At 38.5% G+C, this 20,049-nt stretch overlaps 1 protein-coding gene across 3 annotated transcripts; it reads left to right on the forward strand.

Moving 5' to 3' along the window:
* The first annotated feature begins 12,234 nt into the window (after positions 1–12,234).
* On the forward strand, positions 12,235–19,329 carry LOC132634336 (target of rapamycin complex subunit LST8-1). 3 transcript variants are annotated; one of them, XM_060350607.1, is made up of 12 exons: positions 12,235–12,612; positions 13,702–13,782; positions 13,957–14,094; positions 14,215–14,316; positions 14,470–14,582; positions 14,678–14,747; positions 16,749–16,826; positions 17,196–17,312; positions 17,699–17,793; positions 17,963–18,042; positions 18,162–18,221; positions 18,765–19,329. In XM_060350607.1, exons 2-12 carry the CDS (start codon positions 13,735–13,737, stop codon positions 18,887–18,889), a joined length of 1,026 nt encoding a protein of 341 aa, XP_060206590.1. In that variant the 5' UTR covers positions 12,235–12,612; positions 13,702–13,734; the 3' UTR covers positions 18,890–19,329. The 3 variants fall into 3 exon arrangements, with proteins under 3 accessions (XP_060206590.1, XP_060206582.1, XP_060206596.1); XM_060350599.1 differs by lacking the exon at positions 13,702–13,782 and having other exon boundaries at positions 12,236–12,612; XM_060350613.1 differs by lacking the exons at positions 13,702–13,782; positions 13,957–14,094 and having other exon boundaries at positions 12,240–12,612.
* Positions 19,330–20,049: the final 720 nt, after the last annotated feature.

Below are 20,049 nucleotides of genomic sequence, written 5' to 3' on the forward strand. Positions count from 1 at the left end.
TGGGCATGAACACAGCGTCCAAAGAAAACGGACGTCAGTACAAACATTATACTGAGTATGAGAGGCATACACAATAATAGTATGTCAATGAGATAAAGGAAGCATTAACAAGGAAGCAACTGTATATGACTGTCACTTATAAAAGAAATAGCACATGCTGACTTACTTCATATCCATCATCATATCATATATGCATAAATGTATAAGCTGTCCGTCCATATAGGTACAGTGTGATAATGTATAAGCTGCCCGTCCATATAGGTACGGTGTGATAATAATAAACCTGCGTCTAGGCCTCCCGCGTCTGGGGTATAAGATGTCCACTATAGTGGTGTGTATGTCTGCCCGTCCATATAGGCACGGTGTAATATCATATCATCATATACTCATCATAGTTCAACATTTTCATACATAGCATAGGAATATTATAACTTACTTTATTGATCATTTTATAGACCTATCATGACTTAGCATCATTATACATTTATTATTGAAACATACATTAGAACTTGAAGGCATCTATGGCTATGTCGGGGTAACATGAGGTCGTGAACCCCCGATTCCATTATGGAGCATTTATAAGTATTCTGCCTCACCTTGAAGGAAATAGTATGTAAGGTGAGTGTATGCAATAAATGGCATCATTAACTGTATGGTACTCTGCCTCACCTTGAAGGAAATAACATATAAGGTGAGTGGATACAATGAATGACTTCATTAGCCTTATGGTATTCGGCCTCACCTTGAAAGAAATAATGTATGAGGTGAGTGTATACGACGTACGACATCATTAGCGTTATAGGAATATCATATCATGAACTCTAGAATCTTTATACTCAACTCATCATCATCCTCATCGAACTCATAACACATCTCTTATCTCATTTGGCTATTCATGATCATAGACTCTTGGCTTTCCGGGATATAGAGGATTCATAGAGAAGAAGGAAAATCATACCATAGGATTCATGCCATAGAAAGAAAGGACTAGCCTCACATACCTTTGTCGTTTAACTACTCTATTGCTTGCTCGTTCTCTTTTAATGCTCACGTCTTTACCTTCAAAAGAATTCGCATTAACATTAGCTAAGCGATTATAAGAACGTGTTTACTGAAGCTAAGGAAAATTGGGCAACATTTCCTTTGTTTATATGATTTCCTCCATATTCCATATCAACTCCCAAACATCCGTAACATCATTCACAATATCATAATTAACAATCATCATATATCTACATTATCCACATTTCACAATTTCACTTCAATTTCCCCATAATCATGGTCATGATTCACTATTACGTTCTCTCACGTATAATGCTCATTCCATGTTCTAAATGTCATTCATAATCTACTTACAATCACAACATACCCATATTCATGATTCATTCCAAATTACTACTCAACAATAGCACTATTCCTACATTTATGACCCATTTTCTATATTTTTCCACAATCCAAGTGTTTCAACTTCTCAATATCTTAAACATCAAGAAAATATCATAAAACTTACCTTAGATATTGTAGGAACAAGCCTTGAGTAGCAATACTCTTCTTGCACCAAAAACCCTAACTCACTTCCTTTGAAATTTCTTGGCTTAGATGACTTTCATGGGTTTCATACTCTTGATTCTTGCTGGTTTGATGAAGTTGATCATCAATTTCATTTGAATTCTTGTGGATGAAATGTGTGGAACCTTCTAGAGGTCTTGAGAGAGATGAAGGAATGTGGGGAAATGAATTTAATGAAGTGGGAACACATTTATATAATCAGAACTTATTCAACTCGTCGGGACTTCCACAGACACTTTCACGGTCCGTGGAACATTGTACGGTTCGTGGAACTGGTCGTGGATCACCACCAGAAGACCATCATATCTTCTGGGTATTCCACGGACCAGTATATGGTCCGTGGAAGGTTTCACGGTCTGTGAAAGGGGTCGTGGAACTCACAGCTTTTTCCGAAGTTGTCCGCGTCGTTTCGTTTGATCTCCAATCCTTAAACAACCTTCTTAACACTTGTTTAATACTTCATTAATGATCTAAACATCCCGATAACTCATCCTCAAAACCTAACCAAACACTCCTTAACACAATAATTTACGAAACCTTTCCTAAACCCCACTTATACTCCACTTGTCCTTATCAATTCTTATTTCATCAATTCATATAACTTCAAGATCTTAACGTACCCATTCTAAGACCACTAAACATTCATCTTATAGTCTTAAGAACTTCATGTGACCCTTAATCTCGCGTTGGTTCATTCACTATGAGACTACATAAAATTTCCAAGGCTCATGATATTCTTATGAAGCTAATGATTCCATGATGTTATTCATTGTTGTTAGACTCACCTTATGATTCTAGTTCCTTCAAGGTGAGACATGATGATCATGACTACTCCATAATGGAATCGGGGGTTCTCGACCTTACGTCACCTCGATAGAGTTATATCTTGTCTTTGAGTTCTAATGCATTCTTTATGATAAATATATGATGATGAGATTACACCGTGCCTATATGGCCTGGCAGACAGCGCTAAGGCGGGCGGCATATACACCATATCTAGATGGCATGGCAGACACCACTAGTGGGCGGCATGAGATGGTTACCCCGGACGCGGGAGGCCTGAACGCGGGCTAATGATGATCACACCGTACCTATATGGTCGGGCAGCTTATATATGCATACTTGATATGATATTGTTTATGATGTAAGTTAGCATGCATTATTCTGCCTTAAGTGACATTCAGTTACAGGTTGTTTCCTTACTTGATGTTTCCTTATCTCTTCAATATGTTATTATTGTTCATGTCTTACATACTCAGTACATTGTTCGTATTGACGTCCTTTCTTTTTGGATGTTGTGTTCATGCCCACAGGTAGACAGGGAGGTGGCCCAGATTCCTAGGAGCTACTCAGCAGATTTACAGGAGCACTCCACTATTTCGGAAGTTCCATTTTTGATATATTATTTTATGTATATATTTGGGCACGACGGGGCCCTGTCCCGTCCTTATGTCTCAGTACTCTAGTAGAGGCTCGTAGATACGGATGCGTGGGTAATAGTTGTCTCATGGGTACATCAGTGTATATTCTTGTATATCATTTTTTGCAGCCGTGAGGGCTTATGTATATTTATGTATTACCTTGGAAATTGTATGTGTCCAGAATGAGTATAATGACTAGTGTAATGAGTGGTGCTCGGTGGTCAGCTCCGGGTACCCGTCATGGCCCCTAATCGGGTCATGACAAAAGTGGTATCAGAGCAGTTCCGTCCTAGAGTGTGTCTACGAGCCGTGTCCAGTAGAGTCTTGGTTACGAGTGTGAAGCGCGCCACACTTATAAACAAGAGGCTGCGGGGTATTTAGGAAAAATGATCATTCTTCTTCTACTAGATCATGTGATAGAGCTATGTTATAAGATTTCCTTCTCCCTAATTATGCGTTATGATTTCAGCGATGCCGGTAAAGAGAAAAGCCACAGCCGCCCAAAAGGGCAAGGCTATGACAGAAAAGCTGATGGAAAGGGAGCCACCAATGAATGTAGAAGAAGGTGAATCCCAAAATAAGGCTCCATCCAATACCTCTCACACTCCGCCTATTCTAGAAGAACAAGGAGGGGCTTCAGTTCCGGCTCCTATGCCTCCAGTTCCCCCACCGGGTGCTTCGGGTCAACAGATGACCGAGGTCATTCAGTTATTGACTCAGTTGGTTGCCGCTCAGGCTCAACGGCAAGGTGTAGGTCCCGGTGATAAAGCCACTAGTGCAAGGGCCCGTGATTTTATGAATTTAAATCCTCTACAATTTTTCGAGTCAAAGCCGGATAAAGACCCGCATGGTTTTATTGATAAGATACTGAGAACACTGAGAATCATCCATGCCTCTGATACTGAATCTGCAGAGTTGGCATCTTATAGACTCCGGGATGTGGTGGTTCTTTGGTATAATAACTGGATATATTCGAGAAAGGAAAATGCACCTCCCCCAGTTTGGCAAGAATTCGTAGATGTTTTCATCCGCCACTATTTTCCACCCGAAGTTCGAATGGCCCGAGCTGACAGATTTCTGAATCTAAAGCAAGGGAATATGAGTGCTCGGGAGTACAGCCTTCACTTTAATTCACTGGCTAGATATGCTCCGACTATGGTGGCTGATATGGGAGATAGAGTACATAGATTTGTGAGTGGCCTAGGGCCACATTTGTTCAAAGACTGCTTGACGGCTTCACTACAGGATGGGATGGAAATTTCCCATATTCAGGCTCACGCCTAGAATTTAGAAGAGCAGCAACAGTCGCAGAGAGGTGAGCGTGATATTAACAGAGAACAGAGCAAGAGGGCCAGATCTGCTGGTGTTAGTAGTGAGTATAGAGGGGGTCAGCAGCAACAGTATTCCAGATATTTGGGCCAGTCCGCGACGAGTGCACCTCCTCGGTTTTCGAGTAGGAGATTTGATCGCCCTATTTATTCTGGTTCGGGTCAGAGTTCGAGAGTCTCAGGTCCTCAGTTTGAAGGTGATCTTAGCCAGCAGAAACCGCCAGTGCCGCGGTGTATCCAGTGTGGTAAATTACATTCCGATCAGTGTCGCCGAGGTTCGGATGCTTGTTATGCCTGTGGTCAGATTGGGCACATGATGCGCGATTGTCAATCGATGGGTGGTAGAGTTGGGGCTCAACCTACAGGATCAACAGCTGGTTCTTCCTCGTCTGTGCACCCAATAGGGCAGACTCCCAGATTCCAGCAGGTTGTGGTAGGGGCAGAGGGGGAGCATCTAGTTCAGGTAGTGCCCGGCCCCGTATTTATACTTTAGTCGGACGACAGGATCTTGAGTCCTCCCCGGATGTGGTTACAAGTATACTATCCATATTCTCTCATGACGTTTATGCATTGATTGATTCAGGTTCTACATTGTCTTATATTACTCCTTATGTTGCTGACCGTATTGGGGTAAAACCCGAGTCAATTAAACCTTTCGAGGTATCTACTCCGGTTGGTGATCCAGTAATAGCCAGACAAGTGTATAAAAATTGTGTGATTGTGGTATGTGATCGTCAAACTAAAGTTGATTTGGTTGAGATGGAAATATTAGACTTTGATGTGATTATGGGCATGGATTGGTTGGCCTCTTGTTATGCCAATGTTGATTGCAGAACCAAAATAGTTCGATTTCAATTCCCGGGAGAACCCGTACTTGAATGGAAAGGTAATACAGCGTCTCCAAGAGGTAGGTTTATTTCCTACCTTAAGGCAAGGAAGATGATTACTAAAGGCTATATTTATCATCTAGTCCGGGTTCATGACACGGAGGCAAAGCCGCCGACTTTTCAATCCGTCCCAGTAGTAAATGAGTTCCCGAATGTATTTCCAGATGAACTTCCAGGCCTTCCTCTGGCAAGATAAATTGACTTTTCTATTGATGTGTTGCTGGGCACTGAGCCTATATCTATTCCTTCTTACCGAATGGCACCTGCAGAGTTGAAAGAGCTTAAGGTGCAACTGAAAGATTTGCTCGAGAAGGGATTCATTTGGTGTAACACCCCTTAAATTTGAGTTAGGTGTGAATGTGTAAAAACTAGTATTTAAGTTGATATTTTAGCCATATGAATCTATTCGGGATGAATCCGGGTGATAAACAGTCGTTTTGAAGTCAAACTAAAATGTGGAGTTCTTAAGGGCTTCTAAATTCGTCTAAATCTGAGACAGTTTGCACTTATTTCCAGTTTTAGGGTACTTGCATTGGGAATTTGAGAAAACTTATAAAATAAAAGTTGTATCCCTCTGAAATACCTTTCCAAACATATAAAGTGGGGATCAAACGGAGCTACATACAAGGAGTTATGATCGTTTTACTGAACTGATATCGATTGTTGGAAAAATGTGCTAGGCGCGCGTCGCGGACCCAGCATGGAAAAATTCAGCTGCGGACCAAAAAAAACATGATCAGGTGCTGAACCCGCGACGCGGACTCAGCACGGAGCGGGGAATATTTTCTGGTTTCGAATTTTCTTTAAGTCCTACTTTGTTGTGTTATTCCCCACTTCGTTTCAAATCAATATTTCTGAGGAAAACAACCCTAGAAAAGTCTCTTTAATCCTAAGGTAAGTTCTCACTCAATCTTGATCATTCCCACACCATATCCATCCCCTCTTGATAGCAAATCATCTTTCTAAAACCCTAAGTTCTTGAATTCTCAAGAAGAAGAAGATAGGGGCGTGTGGAATTCGTCTAAGAGGTAAAGTTTCTAAATTTTCCTAGTATTAATAAAGTAATGGATTAGAGTACAAGTTCTATAAGGTTGGAATCCGTAAGTGATTCATGAAAGGGTTCAAGAACCCGTTTATAAGGCTTACAAAAAAAACCCTAGTTTTCGAAATTCCAAGAAAACTTCAAGAAACGATTCAAGTTCTAATCTTTCTCATCTAAAACCATTGTAGTGTGGTTGTAGAACCTTGGGAATTACATTTGAGCGGGATTTGAGGTATGTCTAGATTTCCAAAAATCTTTCTTGAAGTATGCCTACTTTTAAAAATCCTTCTTTGAAGTATGTTGTCTTGCTTGAAACATGTGGATGATTGTTGTGACTTGAAATCTTCCTTTAAAATATGAACATGCTTATAACTCTTATGTGGTGGAAGTTCTTTTGGAATTAAAGATGATTTCTTTTAAACAAGGTCATGTGTGTGTAGGGTCAAGCCCGCATCGAACCTTATACGAACTATACTACTTTGTGAAACTCGTTCTTTTCCCATTATTGGATGATTGAACTCATTTTTATAAAGGCTGGACCTTAAACTTGTTTTGTTGTTGAATGAATTTCTTGAACTTGAAAATTGAATAAGAGACTTGAATAAGATTCTACATCGGCTATGACTTGAAATGCCTCTATTTTGAGATAATGACTTGAGAAGTGAGATTCGGCTCTAAGCCATGATTGATGATTCGGTAATATGCCATGATTTGTATTTTGTTGGTGTTTGGGCCTGTATGGGCAAGCTGTGCTAGTCCAGAGAACGATTAGCCGTTATGGATCCTAACGTATCGATACGAGTATTACTGTGTCAGTCCAGAGGACGATTGACCTCCGTTGCTTCCTAGCCCGAAGTATTTATTGGTGTGTCAGTCCAGAGGATGATTGACCTCCGTTGCTTCCTAGCCCGGAGTATCTATTGTTGTGTCAGTCCAGAGGACGATTGACCTCTGAGGTATGTTGCCCGGTGCATCTGTTGCTGTGCTAGTCCAGAGGATGATTAGCCTCCATGTCTTCTTAGTCGAAGTATTGAGTGATTGATATTTTGTTGCCTGTGAGTGGCTTGTGGTGATATTGAATTCGTAAGTGAAATACGTGGCATGGTAAATGGTAAGGAGTTAAGTTAATGTGTCCTCTGTTGTTGGATTCTCTGATGACTCTTTAATGTTGCTGACTTACTTTATTCCTGGGTTTGAACAGTTATTCTCATTGATATCATTTTATTGATTTTATTCATCATATCTTGTTTTGTTAACTATTGCCCCTTACACTCACTGAGTACTCAGTACTCAAGCATACCATTATTGTTTTTTATGGTATGTTAGGTATCATTGAGGAGCAGGTTCGTGATATGCCTACGACTTAAGAGAACTTGCTGCTTTCGAGACTATTCGATGAGCCCACATGATTGTTCATGGGCACCATTCTATCTTTACTTTTCGTATTTTAGTTTCGGGCTACGTCCCGATGTCTTTAGACAGTCTTTATTATCTTAGAAGCTTCATATACAGTTGTCAGATTGTGGGTAGTGTGTTGGAGTCTTGTGTGACTCGTTGGGAATTTTGCCACATTTATTTACTAAGTCTCTGATTTGACTTCCGCTGGATTATATTAAAGTATGATCGTTCTTTTATCCAATTTATTAATGACTGGTTTTCATATTTATTAAAAGATTTTCGAAAGAGATTAGATGATTATTGATTTTACAAGGTGCTTCCGGTGTTGTTCATAGCATCGGATGCCTGTTACGCCTAGGGTGGGTTTTGGGGCGTGACATTAGGCCTAGTTCGTCACCGTGGGGAGCACCTGTTCTATTTGTGAGAAAGAAAGATGGTTCCCTACGGATGTGCATTGACTATAGGCAGCTGAACAAGGTAACGATAAAGAATAAATATCTGCTTCCAAGAATCGATGATTTGTTTGACCAATTACAGGGTGCCAAATGGTTTTCCAAAATTGATCTCAGATCGAGGTATCACCAAGTGAGAGTTAGAGAAGAAGATATTCCCAAAACAGCTTTCAGAACCAGATATGGCCACTGTGAATTTCGGGTAATGTCATTTGGGTTAACTAACGCCCCGACAGTGTTTATGAATCTGATGAATAATGTATTCAGGCCTCTCTTAGATCTGTTTGTGATCGTGTTCATTGATGATAGTCTAGTATACTCTCGGACAGAAGCAGATCATGCAGACCATTTGCGTATTGTCCTTAGGATTCTTCGAACTTGTGAGTTGTATGCTAAACTTTCGAAATGTGAGTTCTGGCTGAATTCTGTAACTTTTCTGGGCCATATCATTTCAGCTGACGGCATTCGAGTTGATACTCAGAAAATAGAGGCTGTGAAGACTTGTCCAAGGCCCACAACACCGACAAAGGTCCGTAGTTTCTTGGGATTAGCAGGTTATTATAGGAGATTTGTGGAAGGATTCTCTTCTATTTCAGCACCATTAACGAAGCTAACTCAGAAATTGGCAACATTTCAGTGGACCGATGCTTGTGAACGCAATTTCCAGGAATTGAAGGATAGATTAACTTCAGCCCCAGTCCTGACACTTCCAGAAGGACCCGATGGTTATGTTGTGTATTGCGATGCTTCTGGTGTTTGGTTAGGTTGTGTGTTGATGCAGCACAGTAAAGATGTCATTCTATGAAAAAACTCCAATAAAAGATGTCATTCTATTAGCAAAATAGATGTACAAGCAGAAAACTATCTTTTCGATAAAGGTATTTGAAAGTTATATCTTGCTGTGCTTGGTCAGATCGTTTGAGAAAAGTTTTTGGCAGAGCATTTTACTTCAAGCTATAATAAGAAGGGAAAAAAGCTCTTCTGATATTTAAAACTGATGTAAAATAAAATAACATAAATAAAAATATTTAATGATATTATTCATAAATTATAAACAATGAGAGAATTTTTAACAATATAATAAAATTTATTGTAAGTGAAAACAAATAATATATCTATCTTTATTAATAAATTTACACAATGAGAACCAATATAATAAAATTTATTTCAGAGCAAGCAAATAATATATCAATATGTATATATTTTAAATGCATTTTAACTTTTTACGTTTGACCGCAACGAAAAAGTGCTTTTCGGTGGCAACATAAGAAAGTTTCCGGTGAGTTGTACCGATTTGTATTTAACCAAATTATTTGAGAGTACTTTTGTTAATATTAAAAAAAGAAAAAATTAAAAAGTATTTTTGAGTGTCAAATTATGGATGACATGCACATATTTAATTTAAAAGTAATATACTTAGTGAGATAATAATTTTCATTTTTAGTTACATATTTTAGCTAAGTTTATCTAATATTTAAAAAGTAGAGGTGTTTGCAATATGGTTAAGCCAAGTGAATTTAAATCTTCGATTTTTGGTCTTTCCTTTATCAGAAAAGGGATAAAACTACAACTTTACCCATTTAACGAGATCTTGACAGATAGAAGCCAAACAGAAATACATAGAGCTTCAAATCAACATGTCATTTGGTGACTGTTTTTTCTATAAAATTCTCGTCCAGTTTCTTACTTCACTAGCTTTTGCATATGAGTTCTTTGGACATATTTCTTTAGTATTTTTATCAATCTAACTAAGATTTTTTATAATAAAATTCATTTTATTTATATATGAGTTGTATTTTTCAGGTGTTAGTGCAGCGGAAAACTTTTTTAACTTTAATCCTAGATAGATCCCAAATGTACAAAGATCTCAATTATTTAACGATTAGTTTCATGTATTTAATGGCCTTTATTTTTGCTCTGTAATGCTATTTTTTAAATTTATTGCTCCCTTCATGGTATTGAAGATAAAATTATATTATGTCTTAACAGATTAAACAAATAAATATAGAAGTCAACTAATTAGTAATTATTTTTTTAATATCATAACCTTTTTTAAATATGTCAGTGGTATATGATAAGGATATTCTTTCCATATAAAAGCGTCTAAAATTACTTGCAATGTGATAGGATATCAAGTGTCAATTTAAATTTTTTATATAAATTTTTACTTAAGTATAAATTGATGACGTTAAATTTAGTATTAATAATTATATTTATTATCTAAACAATTTATTGATTTTAAATATGTCAATGCGATATGTCAAATTTTTTTATTATATCAAACAAATAAGTTAATATTTTTTTTTTGGAGTGGTTGACTGGATTGTTTAATGTTATTTTTAAGACGGCGAAGATGCCTGAGGAATGGAGGTGGAGTATGATGGTCCCTTTGTATAAGAACAAAGGTGATATTCAAAGTTGCAACAACTTTAGAGGGATCAAGCTGCTAAGCTACACTATGAAGGTGTGGGAAAGGGTGGTGGAGATGAGGGTGAGAAGAGGCGTGTCCATTTCAGAGAACCAGTTCGGATTCATGTTGGGGGGCTCGACTACAGAAGCCATCCATCTTGTGAGGAGACTGGTGGAGCAGTATAGGGAGAGGAAGAAGGACCTACACATGGTTTCCATCGACCTAGAAAAGGCTTACGATAAAGTGCCAAGAGAGGTTTTATGGAGATGCTTGGAGGCCAGAGGTGTACCTGTAGCATACACTAGGGTGATCAAGGACATGTATGAGGGAGCCAAGAACAGGGTAAGGATAGTGGGAGGAGACTCAGAACACTTCCCAGTGGAGATGGGGTTGCACCAAGGATCAACTCCTAGCCCATTTTTATTTGCTCTAGTGATCGATTGTCTGACGCGGCGAATTCAAGGTGAGGTGCCATGGTGTATGTTATTTGCGGATAACATAGTCTTGATCGACGAGACACGCAGTGGAGTGAACGCTAAGCTAGAGGTTTGGAGACAAACTCTGGAGTCTAAAGGGTTCAAGTTGAGTAGGACCAAGACAGAGTACATGGAGTGCAAGTTCAGTGACGCGACACATGAGTCTGGCGTGGAAGTGAGGCTTGGTACCCAGGTCATCCCAAAGAAAAGAAGTTTCAAATATCTCGGGTCTATTATACAAGAAAATGGGGATATTGACGATCATGTCTCACATCGTATTGGCGCAGGGTGGATAAAATAGAGGCTTGCTTCAGGAGTGCTGTGTGATAAGAAGGTGCCACCAAAACTTAAAGGCAGGTTCTACAAAGTAGTTGTGAGACCGACTTTGTTGTACGGGGCAGAGTGTTGGGCAGTCAAGAGCTCTCACGTCCAAAAGATGAAAGTTGCGAAAATGAGAATGTTGCGATGGATGTGTGGGCACACCAGGCGAGATAGGATTAGGAATGAAGATATCCGGGATAAGGTTGGAGTAGCATCAGTGGAGGACAAGATGAGGGAAGCGAGACTGAGATGGTTTGGGCATGTGAGGAGGAGAGGCACAGATGCCCCAGTGCGGAGGTGTGAGAGGTTAGCTATGGATGGTTTCAGAAGAGGTCGGGGTAGGCCAAAAAGGTATTGGGGAGAGGTGCTGAGACAGGACATGGCGCAGGTTCAGCTTACCGAGGACATGACCTTAGATAGGAGGTTTTGGAGGACTCAGATTAGGGTAAAAGGCTAGTAGGTAGTCGTTGTTTCGATCTATAGTCTATTGTCCTTTGTTTCTTGCTACTATATGTGGTTTCTTGTACTTCGATTATCTTATTTATCTGTGGTAGCTACTGCTCCCTTTTTTCAGACTGCTTTATTCTGACTTATTCACTTTCTTTAGTTTCATTTGCATTCTGCTTTGAACTGCTTGTGCTTATCTAACCTTTCTCGTTGTGATTTCTCTTGAGCCGAGGGTCTTTCGGAAATAGTCTCCCTGTCTTCCGAGATAGGGGTATGGTCTGCGTACACTTTACTCTCTCCAAACCCCACATTGTGGGATTTCACTGGGTATGTTGCTGTTGTTCCTTTGAGACCATCGTGCATGCGCGGGTACAAATACTAATTCCAAATAAAGTAAAAACTATTTGGTTTCTTTGGCGAAAGGCCTACTTAATATAAAAAGAAATGCTAAAATTAGTCATTTTGGACTACTACTGGGAGCAACTCAATTTTAGGTTGCAGTTTAGGGACTGAAGGGTAACTTAGGTGTATCTACAGTACTAAAGGGACCAATAGCTTTAGATACATTCCTACGAATTTCGACATTTCTGATCGAATTTATACTTGTGAAAAAAGATGTAACATTTGTCATCCCCAAGTCCCTGCATTTCTCAGTAAAACCCTAGTGCAAAATGATGAACCCAGTTATTTGTTGACCAATTTCTGAAAGTTGGTTGATTGTTGTTTTTTTAGAATAGGAAGAAGGAAATAGAGATGAGTCAACCATCGGTGGTGCTAGCGACAGCTAGTTATGATCACACTATTAAGTTTTGGGAGGCCAAAAGTGCCCGCTGCTATCGAACTATCCAATACCCTGAATCTGTACGTTTGTCTCTGTTCATCTTTCCACAGTAAAAATGTCTTCTTCTTTTATAAAACTCATGCTTAATGAATACATGAGGAGACAACTGACGTGAATCAACAACAACAACCCAGTGAAATCCCACATCTTGGGGTCTGGAGAGGGTAATGGCTGTTTCCGAGAGACCCTCGGCTCAATAGAAGCATAAAAAGGGAGTCAGATAAGGTTAAAAGATTCAAAACGATATTACAATGAAATAATGCAAGCGACACAGTAAAACAGGATAATCAAACAACTGACATGAATCATGTAAATTATTTGCTTTTCAGTTTGTCTTTCTTTTATCTTTAATTTTTTTTTGTTGTTCGGGTCAGCATACCCATTATACTCCCACAAGTGGGGTTGGGGCAGAGTTGGGTGTACTCTGACCTTACCCCTATCTTTGTGGGCCGGAGAGGCTGATTCCAATAGATCCTTGGCTCAAGAAAATCATTTTGAAAGAAATGCTAGAGTAAAAGTTATGATGAAAATATTGAAGAAAGAAAAGTACTAACAGTACAAATATTAAAGATAACCAAGTTAAAAAAAAGCAACACTACTGATAAAATCGAAGCATAAGATAGTGTTAGCATAATAGTAATAATACTGGTAAGGAAACATATAGATGTTCTAGACTAGAACGCTGCTCTAATATGTGAAGAAAACGCTCAACTACCTACTAACTGTCTATCCTAATCCTCGACCTCCGATGCTCTCCTATTTAGGGTCATGTCCTCGGTGAGCTGAAGATGTGCATGTCCTGTCTAATTACCTTTGTCAATTCTTCCTCGGTCTACCTCTACCTCTCCTCAAACCTATCACCGCCAACCTTTCACACCTCCGCACTGGGGCATCTGTGCTCCTCAGTCTGTGTAACTCAATTAATCCGGGATACTTGCTTTCATTCATTAAATGTCCCTCTATATGTAGTCCTCTCCTTACAATCTTATAATCTTTAGTTGTTACTTATACAGTTCGAGATATGTATGAATTAAGAGCTTTTGTTAAAAAAGTAGCATTAGGATGGAATGCTTATATGTCTGAGCTCTGAAGTATGGCTTCTTCAACAGCAATCTATCGTCACCGTTGTCGCTGCTGCCTAGATGTTTTCTGCCAACCCTCGTTTTACCATATCTATATCATCATTGGAGGTGAATGCTTTACATTAGAATACTGCATTTTGTTAAAGCAGACGATTAGAACTTCCACCTTTCAGAGAGAAAATGAAATTATGATGAATGAGATTTTACATAAAATGTTTCTGCCTAACTGCATTCTCGCATATATGTGACTTATGTCTATTATGGGATAAATTTGATGCCAAGACCGCAAATTTGGAAATGGATTCAAGCTTCACTTTTGAGTGGCATTATTGTGTGCATTGCGTTAAGTATTTGATCTTTCTTTCACCAAGTAATAGAGATGCTGTTCATCTATTCAAACAAACTATATTGGCAGGGAAGGTATGATAGAATTCAAAACATATGGAAAAATGTTTGCATTTTAAATCAACTTATTTTTATTGAAACTGTTATCTAATACATCTGCCTTTACTTCCTTTCCCTTTCTTGAACTGTATACAGCAAGTTAATCGTCTTGAAATTACTCATGATAAACGCTTCCTGGCTGCTGCTGGAAATCCTCACATTCGATTATTTGACATCAACTCTAACAGTCCTCAGCCGGTACGTCTTCAGAGTTTCCTTCTTTATTCATTTCTTTTCTTAATTTCGTTATTTTTGTTACTGGGTGTTTTCCTCTGTTGTGGTTTTGACATATTAGTCTGTGTTCATTTTGGTTCCCCAAGTTACAGAGGTTTTTGTCGTACTTTTTGGCAGCTAAGGAGCTTTGATTCACACACTAATAATGTGATGGCAGTAGGATTTCAGTGTGATGGAAATTGGATGTATTCTGGATCTGAAGATGGCACTGTAAAGATTTGGGATTTGAGGTATTGTAGATATCAAAGTCGGATGTGTTGCTATCTTTCCAACTTCTCATCTTTCCTTTAAGTCAACTGTATCTTTGAATCTTTTGAATGAATAGGGCGCCAGGTTGTCAGAGGGAATATGAAAGTCGGGCAGCTGTGAACACTGTAGTTTTGCACCCTAATCAGGTTTTATACTTTTTACTGCTACTCCATCTTTGTGTGCCAGATTTTCTGATAATTTAGTATAAAAAAGGTCTCTCTGCTATGCTTCTATTGATTACTTGGTAAATTTCAAGAAGTGTTATAGTTTTGGTATGTCTAATTTAAGAATATGCTGTGTAGTTGTTAGAACTGCTGCTACTGCCTTTTATTTTGTTTATATTATTAACTTGCTGCTGCTACTGTCTTTTATTACTGTTGCCTTTTCATCTTTTGTTGTGCCCGAGGGTCTATCAGAAACAGCCTCTCTACCTTTACAAGGTAGGGGTAAGGTCTGCGTACACTCTATCCTCCCCCCAGACACCCTCCCCCACTCCCCCCCCCCCCCCCCCCCCTTTCTAGTGGGATTACACTGGGTATGTTGTTGTACTGTATAGTTCTTAGAAACTTTACTAAACAATCAGTCAACTACATCTCAATTTAAACATAGTTGGGTCTGCTATGTGGATCGTCAATATCTATTCCACTCTAAAGGTCTAGTTCAATCCAATAATAATCAACTTATCTTTTTGAAAACTTAGAGTTCTCTAGGGCTAGCTGCTTTCGAATTTTGCCCTTATCCATATACTGACATAATATATATATATATAAAAAAAAAACATACAAGTTTCTACAACGGCAACTCGGCAAGTACTATGAGCCTATTTGGCCAAGCTGCCAAAAACTGCTTATTTTGAAAAACACTTTTGTCAAAACAACTTTTCAAAAAAGTACTTTTGGAGAGAAGCAGTTTGTGTTTGGCCAATTCATTTGAAAAGGGCTCCTTTCAGTATTTAATAAGCAGATTGCGTTTGGCCAATCTTCTCAAAAAGTTCTTTTGAGCGTTAGTATCAAGGTTCATTTTACAATCAGATGAGTGCTGTTTCTTATCCTCAAAGCATCTCCTGTTCCTTTGAAGCCAAATAGCAGCAAACATGAAAAGTCCTCCACATCTGCCTTAGTTATATCCAACTCTCTGTCCAAGCAAGCACAGCGGCAAATGCTTCACATCCTTAGGGATCAACCGTTGCACTCCAAAGATGTGTTTTACTTTTTTTTTTTTTTATGACATGGGAACCCACAGCTGCTATCCTTCGGGTGCGCACAGAGTAAACCCAACTCCTGTGCAATAGCTCGCAAACTACACAGGAGAGTTAACCCATACTAGGCAAGTTTCCCGTGCGACGAGCTCGACCTAGAAGGAAAATCCCCTGCTGTCGTAGGCAGGGGGTTTCGAACCTGAGACCTCCATTATGAAAGCCCCATGCTCAACCAACTGAACCACCCTTGCGGGACCAAAGATTTTTTAAAATAGTGTCCATAATCTGCCAGGACCAGCAAGCTTTCTTAGGAATAACATAAATTTTATTGTAACACCACCAGGCAGACATGCAAATTGGTTATCTGTTACCCTTGTAATGTCACTTGATTTATACTCTATCAATTTTCTGAATGTTTCATTGCATGACTCATAAATCTAATACAACTGTGAAATATCTTTATTGTTCTTATATATCGGAACCAAGGCACTCTTTCTCCACCTTTGACATCTTTCTACTCCTTAATATAAAATTTAATAGCTTGGTTGTTTATACTACTCCAATCTTTGTAAATCTTTGAAACCTCAATAGGAACACCATTTGGACCATACATACTTGTATAACTCTCGCATTTTTATTGGGTGATTACAAAAATTACCTTGTAAATGCATGGTCTAGAACTTTTGACCCCACTTGCCCCACAGGCAAAAAGTTTCAAAAAGTTTTGACTTTATTGGCGTTCTTTATTTCAGCAGACTAAATTCTCCAAAATCTTTATATGAAAGTAAGAAAAAAGTTAAACTTTCTTGACTCGGATATTTCCAATTTATTTGTATATGCCTCACCAGAATAGGCTTTTGATTGATCCACTCTCTCCTTTCAGTGAGATTGGCTTGAGCTTTTCCATTTCTTGTATTTCATGGATCTCATTCTTCTCTATGTTTTGCAGACTGAGTTGATATCTGGAGACCAAAATGGCAATATCCGTGTGTGGGATTTGAGAGCAAATTCATGTAGCTGTGAGTTGGTATGTAGTGTAGGTTTTATTGGTTTGTATATCTTGTGGTCTTTTGGATTATGGTCACTAGGAAATTGAAATGACGGTTGCAGGAGTCATTCATGAGTGAATTTTAGGGTAATTCTGAGAGCTACGCCATTAGCATTATAAAAGAAATGATTTCTTTTAAGAGATTCAACTATTTCAATTAGATGGTGAGCTTGTTAAACATTAACTAATCATGCCTCATATATCTTTTTATTGAGAATGGTAACAGCTCACGCCTCATATATCTGTTAGTGTTCTTTAATAGATGGTCTTTAGTGTTCTATCTCTTGTCCTGTGCATGTTTAATGTGAAGTACACAAGTTGGTATTTATCAGTATATTGAAAACTTAGGTACCGGAGGTGGATACAGCTGTTCGATCTTTGACTATAATGTGGGATGGAAGCTTAATTGTTGCTGCAAACAATCGAGGAACATGTTATGTTTGGCGTTTGTTACGTGGTACCGAGGTAACCAGTGGCCAATTCTACAATTCTAAAATATGCATCTTATATTACTTACTGGAAAAAGAAGCTGCACATAATCTTTCCCCGAGCCCCAATTCCTTCACCAGTGAGTGGGCGAGGGTGTTGGGGGAACTAGGAAATAGAACAAGAAATCGTTTCTATTATGTTGAATATAGTAAATGTAAATTTTTTTACTGAGCTTTCTTATCAATTCTTCCCGTCTGCAATTGTCTTGCCTCCTCTGAACTAGATCATTCAGTCTGATTGAACTCAAACAAAATTTCTTCCCTTCTCACGTGCCAACATCCTTGTGAATTCGGATTGTTGCTGCTAGCATTTTGCTACAACTGTGACTGAATATTACTGAACTGACTTCACATAAAATGCAGACAATGACCAACTTTGAGCCTCTGCATAAGTTACAGGCTCATGATGGTTATATCCTCAAATGTCTTCTTTCGCCTGAGTTATGCGAACCTAACAGGTGAGTTTTTCATGATTCCTCGTTTTTTTCTTTTAAGTTTCTAGTCTCTTATCTGTTGGTTGCTTACTTGTTCTAGTAAATACTGTCTTGCTTCCTAATGTGCTTGGGACACTTTCCATTTTAACATGCGTTACCAATTCTTAGTTCCTTTCAAAATTGTAATTTATAGGTATTTGGCCACTGCATCTTCTGATCATACTGTCAAGATTTGGAATGTGGATGGCTTTACCTTGGAGAAAACTCTGATAGGTATCAAACACCAAAATAATTTCCAGTTATCGCTTTACTTCTCTTTCTCCCTTGCCTGACCGCCTGGTTGAAATTCCTCACCACATGTAATATTTATTAAATTTTGGTTTATTTTCCAGGACATGAACGCTGGGTTTGGGACTGTGTATTCTCTGTCGATGGTGCTTTTCTCATCACAGGTACATACTGAAATTGTTGTGAACTGTAAGAATATTACTGATATTTCCTCCTGGGTAAGTTCATGAGCAAGCATTCTTGGCGCATTGATTACTTATTCTGTCTTGTGTCATTTGAATTGGGGTTTTGGTTTCCTCCGTGGGTAGAAAATATGTATTGAGGAGAGCTGAGTTTTTCATTAGAGTGAGTGAAATGCTACGGAGCTGATCAGGGATTCTTTTTTTGTTTCTTCTGTGTGCCGGGTGAACTGCATAGGGGACTAGGGGCTGATTCGACACTTGAAGCTTGAAAACAGTAAACGTGGTATAGGTTGGCAGAATCAATCCAATATAGTTGTTATTCGAGAAAATATCATAATTGACTGGGAGTAGATTAGATATGCTTCTGTGCTTTCCAATGTTGCCAAAAGAACTTCAAATTCAAGAGCCATCTTAGGTGCTTTAGGCTCCTGATGTCCATTTCAACTTCAAGTTTTAGTAGTTGATTTCTGAAGTATTTGGCTTTTTAATTTTGCTCTGACATCAAGCAAAACACTCCCCTTGCAGCATCTTCTGATACAACAGCAAGATTATGGTCCACATCTACTGGCAAAGACATCAAAGTATACCAAGGGCATCATAAAGCAACAGTATGCTGTGCTCTACATGATGGGCCTGAACCTTCTAGCTGAACCTGGAGCATGCTTGTTCGTCTTACATTCGGATAAATCCTTTTGTGAACATTATAGATGGCCCGAGGGCATTTAGTTAGTGGTAAGACCCTGCAGCGTGTGATGTGTTGGTTTGATGCAGTGCGCGTGTTCGAGCCTTGATGCATACAACAACCTGGTATTTAAGTGGAGAAGGGTACATGAATGGTATGATTATCTACTGAAATCGTGCCAGTTTACCCTCGAGGATTTCCTGGTTATCAAAAATATTTTTAAATGTAATTTGGACGTTTAATGTGGTGTTGTACGGGATATTCAGTTCATCCTGTTCTCTAGGCATTTGGTGTACAGAAGTGGCATTCTACCATTAGTTTACTTCCATGGTTTCATGGCATCCCTTGACATTGTATGCTTGTATATGTCCTGATCTCTTTCGTCATAAATTTTAGCGTTTAACAAAATCATGGTGCAACACTGAGTTTTTGGTATGAGCTTTTAGCATAAATAATCCATGTTACTTGATGAGGTTTTGGAAATGTATGAGGTTTTGGAAACGTTCTTTATTTGGTTTAAGCATCTAATAGTTGAAGCTCACTGGATCAATTATTTCGGATTCGAACCTAGTAGACCCATCACCGGTAAGTTCTTACCGGGCAAAACCATGATGCAATTTTACAGGTGAAATTTTTAGCAACAAAACCCCGTTTCTTTTCAATCTTTCTTTCATATTTTCTGTAGTTTCAGATATTTCCCTTAATTCAAAAGCCTGACAAGGGTTACAAGATACAGATAGTACGGAGAAATAATATTCTCTCCGTCCCAAATTATGAGATACTTTTCGCTTTTTGAGAGTCAATGAAGTTAAATTGGATTAAATTAACTTAGTATTTTAAAATTAAAATTTGTTTATTTGTAGAGTACATGAATAATACTATAAGTTGCAATTTTCTTATATCAATTTGGTAAAAAAAATATACATCTTACGTATTGATCAAAATTCATGCAGCTTGAAATCTCCGAAAGTGAAAAGTATTATATAAATTGGAACACAATAAGTAGTAACAAAAAGAGTATATGGTGTTATAAATATTATCATATATTGTAGATGTCTATCTTTAGGAGAAAAATTAAGGCTAGTAACTTTGGGACCAAGTCAGTTTTCTATTATAAATAGAGATGTT

This window comes from Lycium barbarum, chromosome 1, assembly GCF_019175385.1.
Source record: "Lycium barbarum isolate Lr01 chromosome 1, ASM1917538v2, whole genome shotgun sequence".
Lineage (NCBI taxonomy): Eukaryota > Viridiplantae > Streptophyta > Magnoliopsida > Solanales > Solanaceae > Lycium > Lycium barbarum.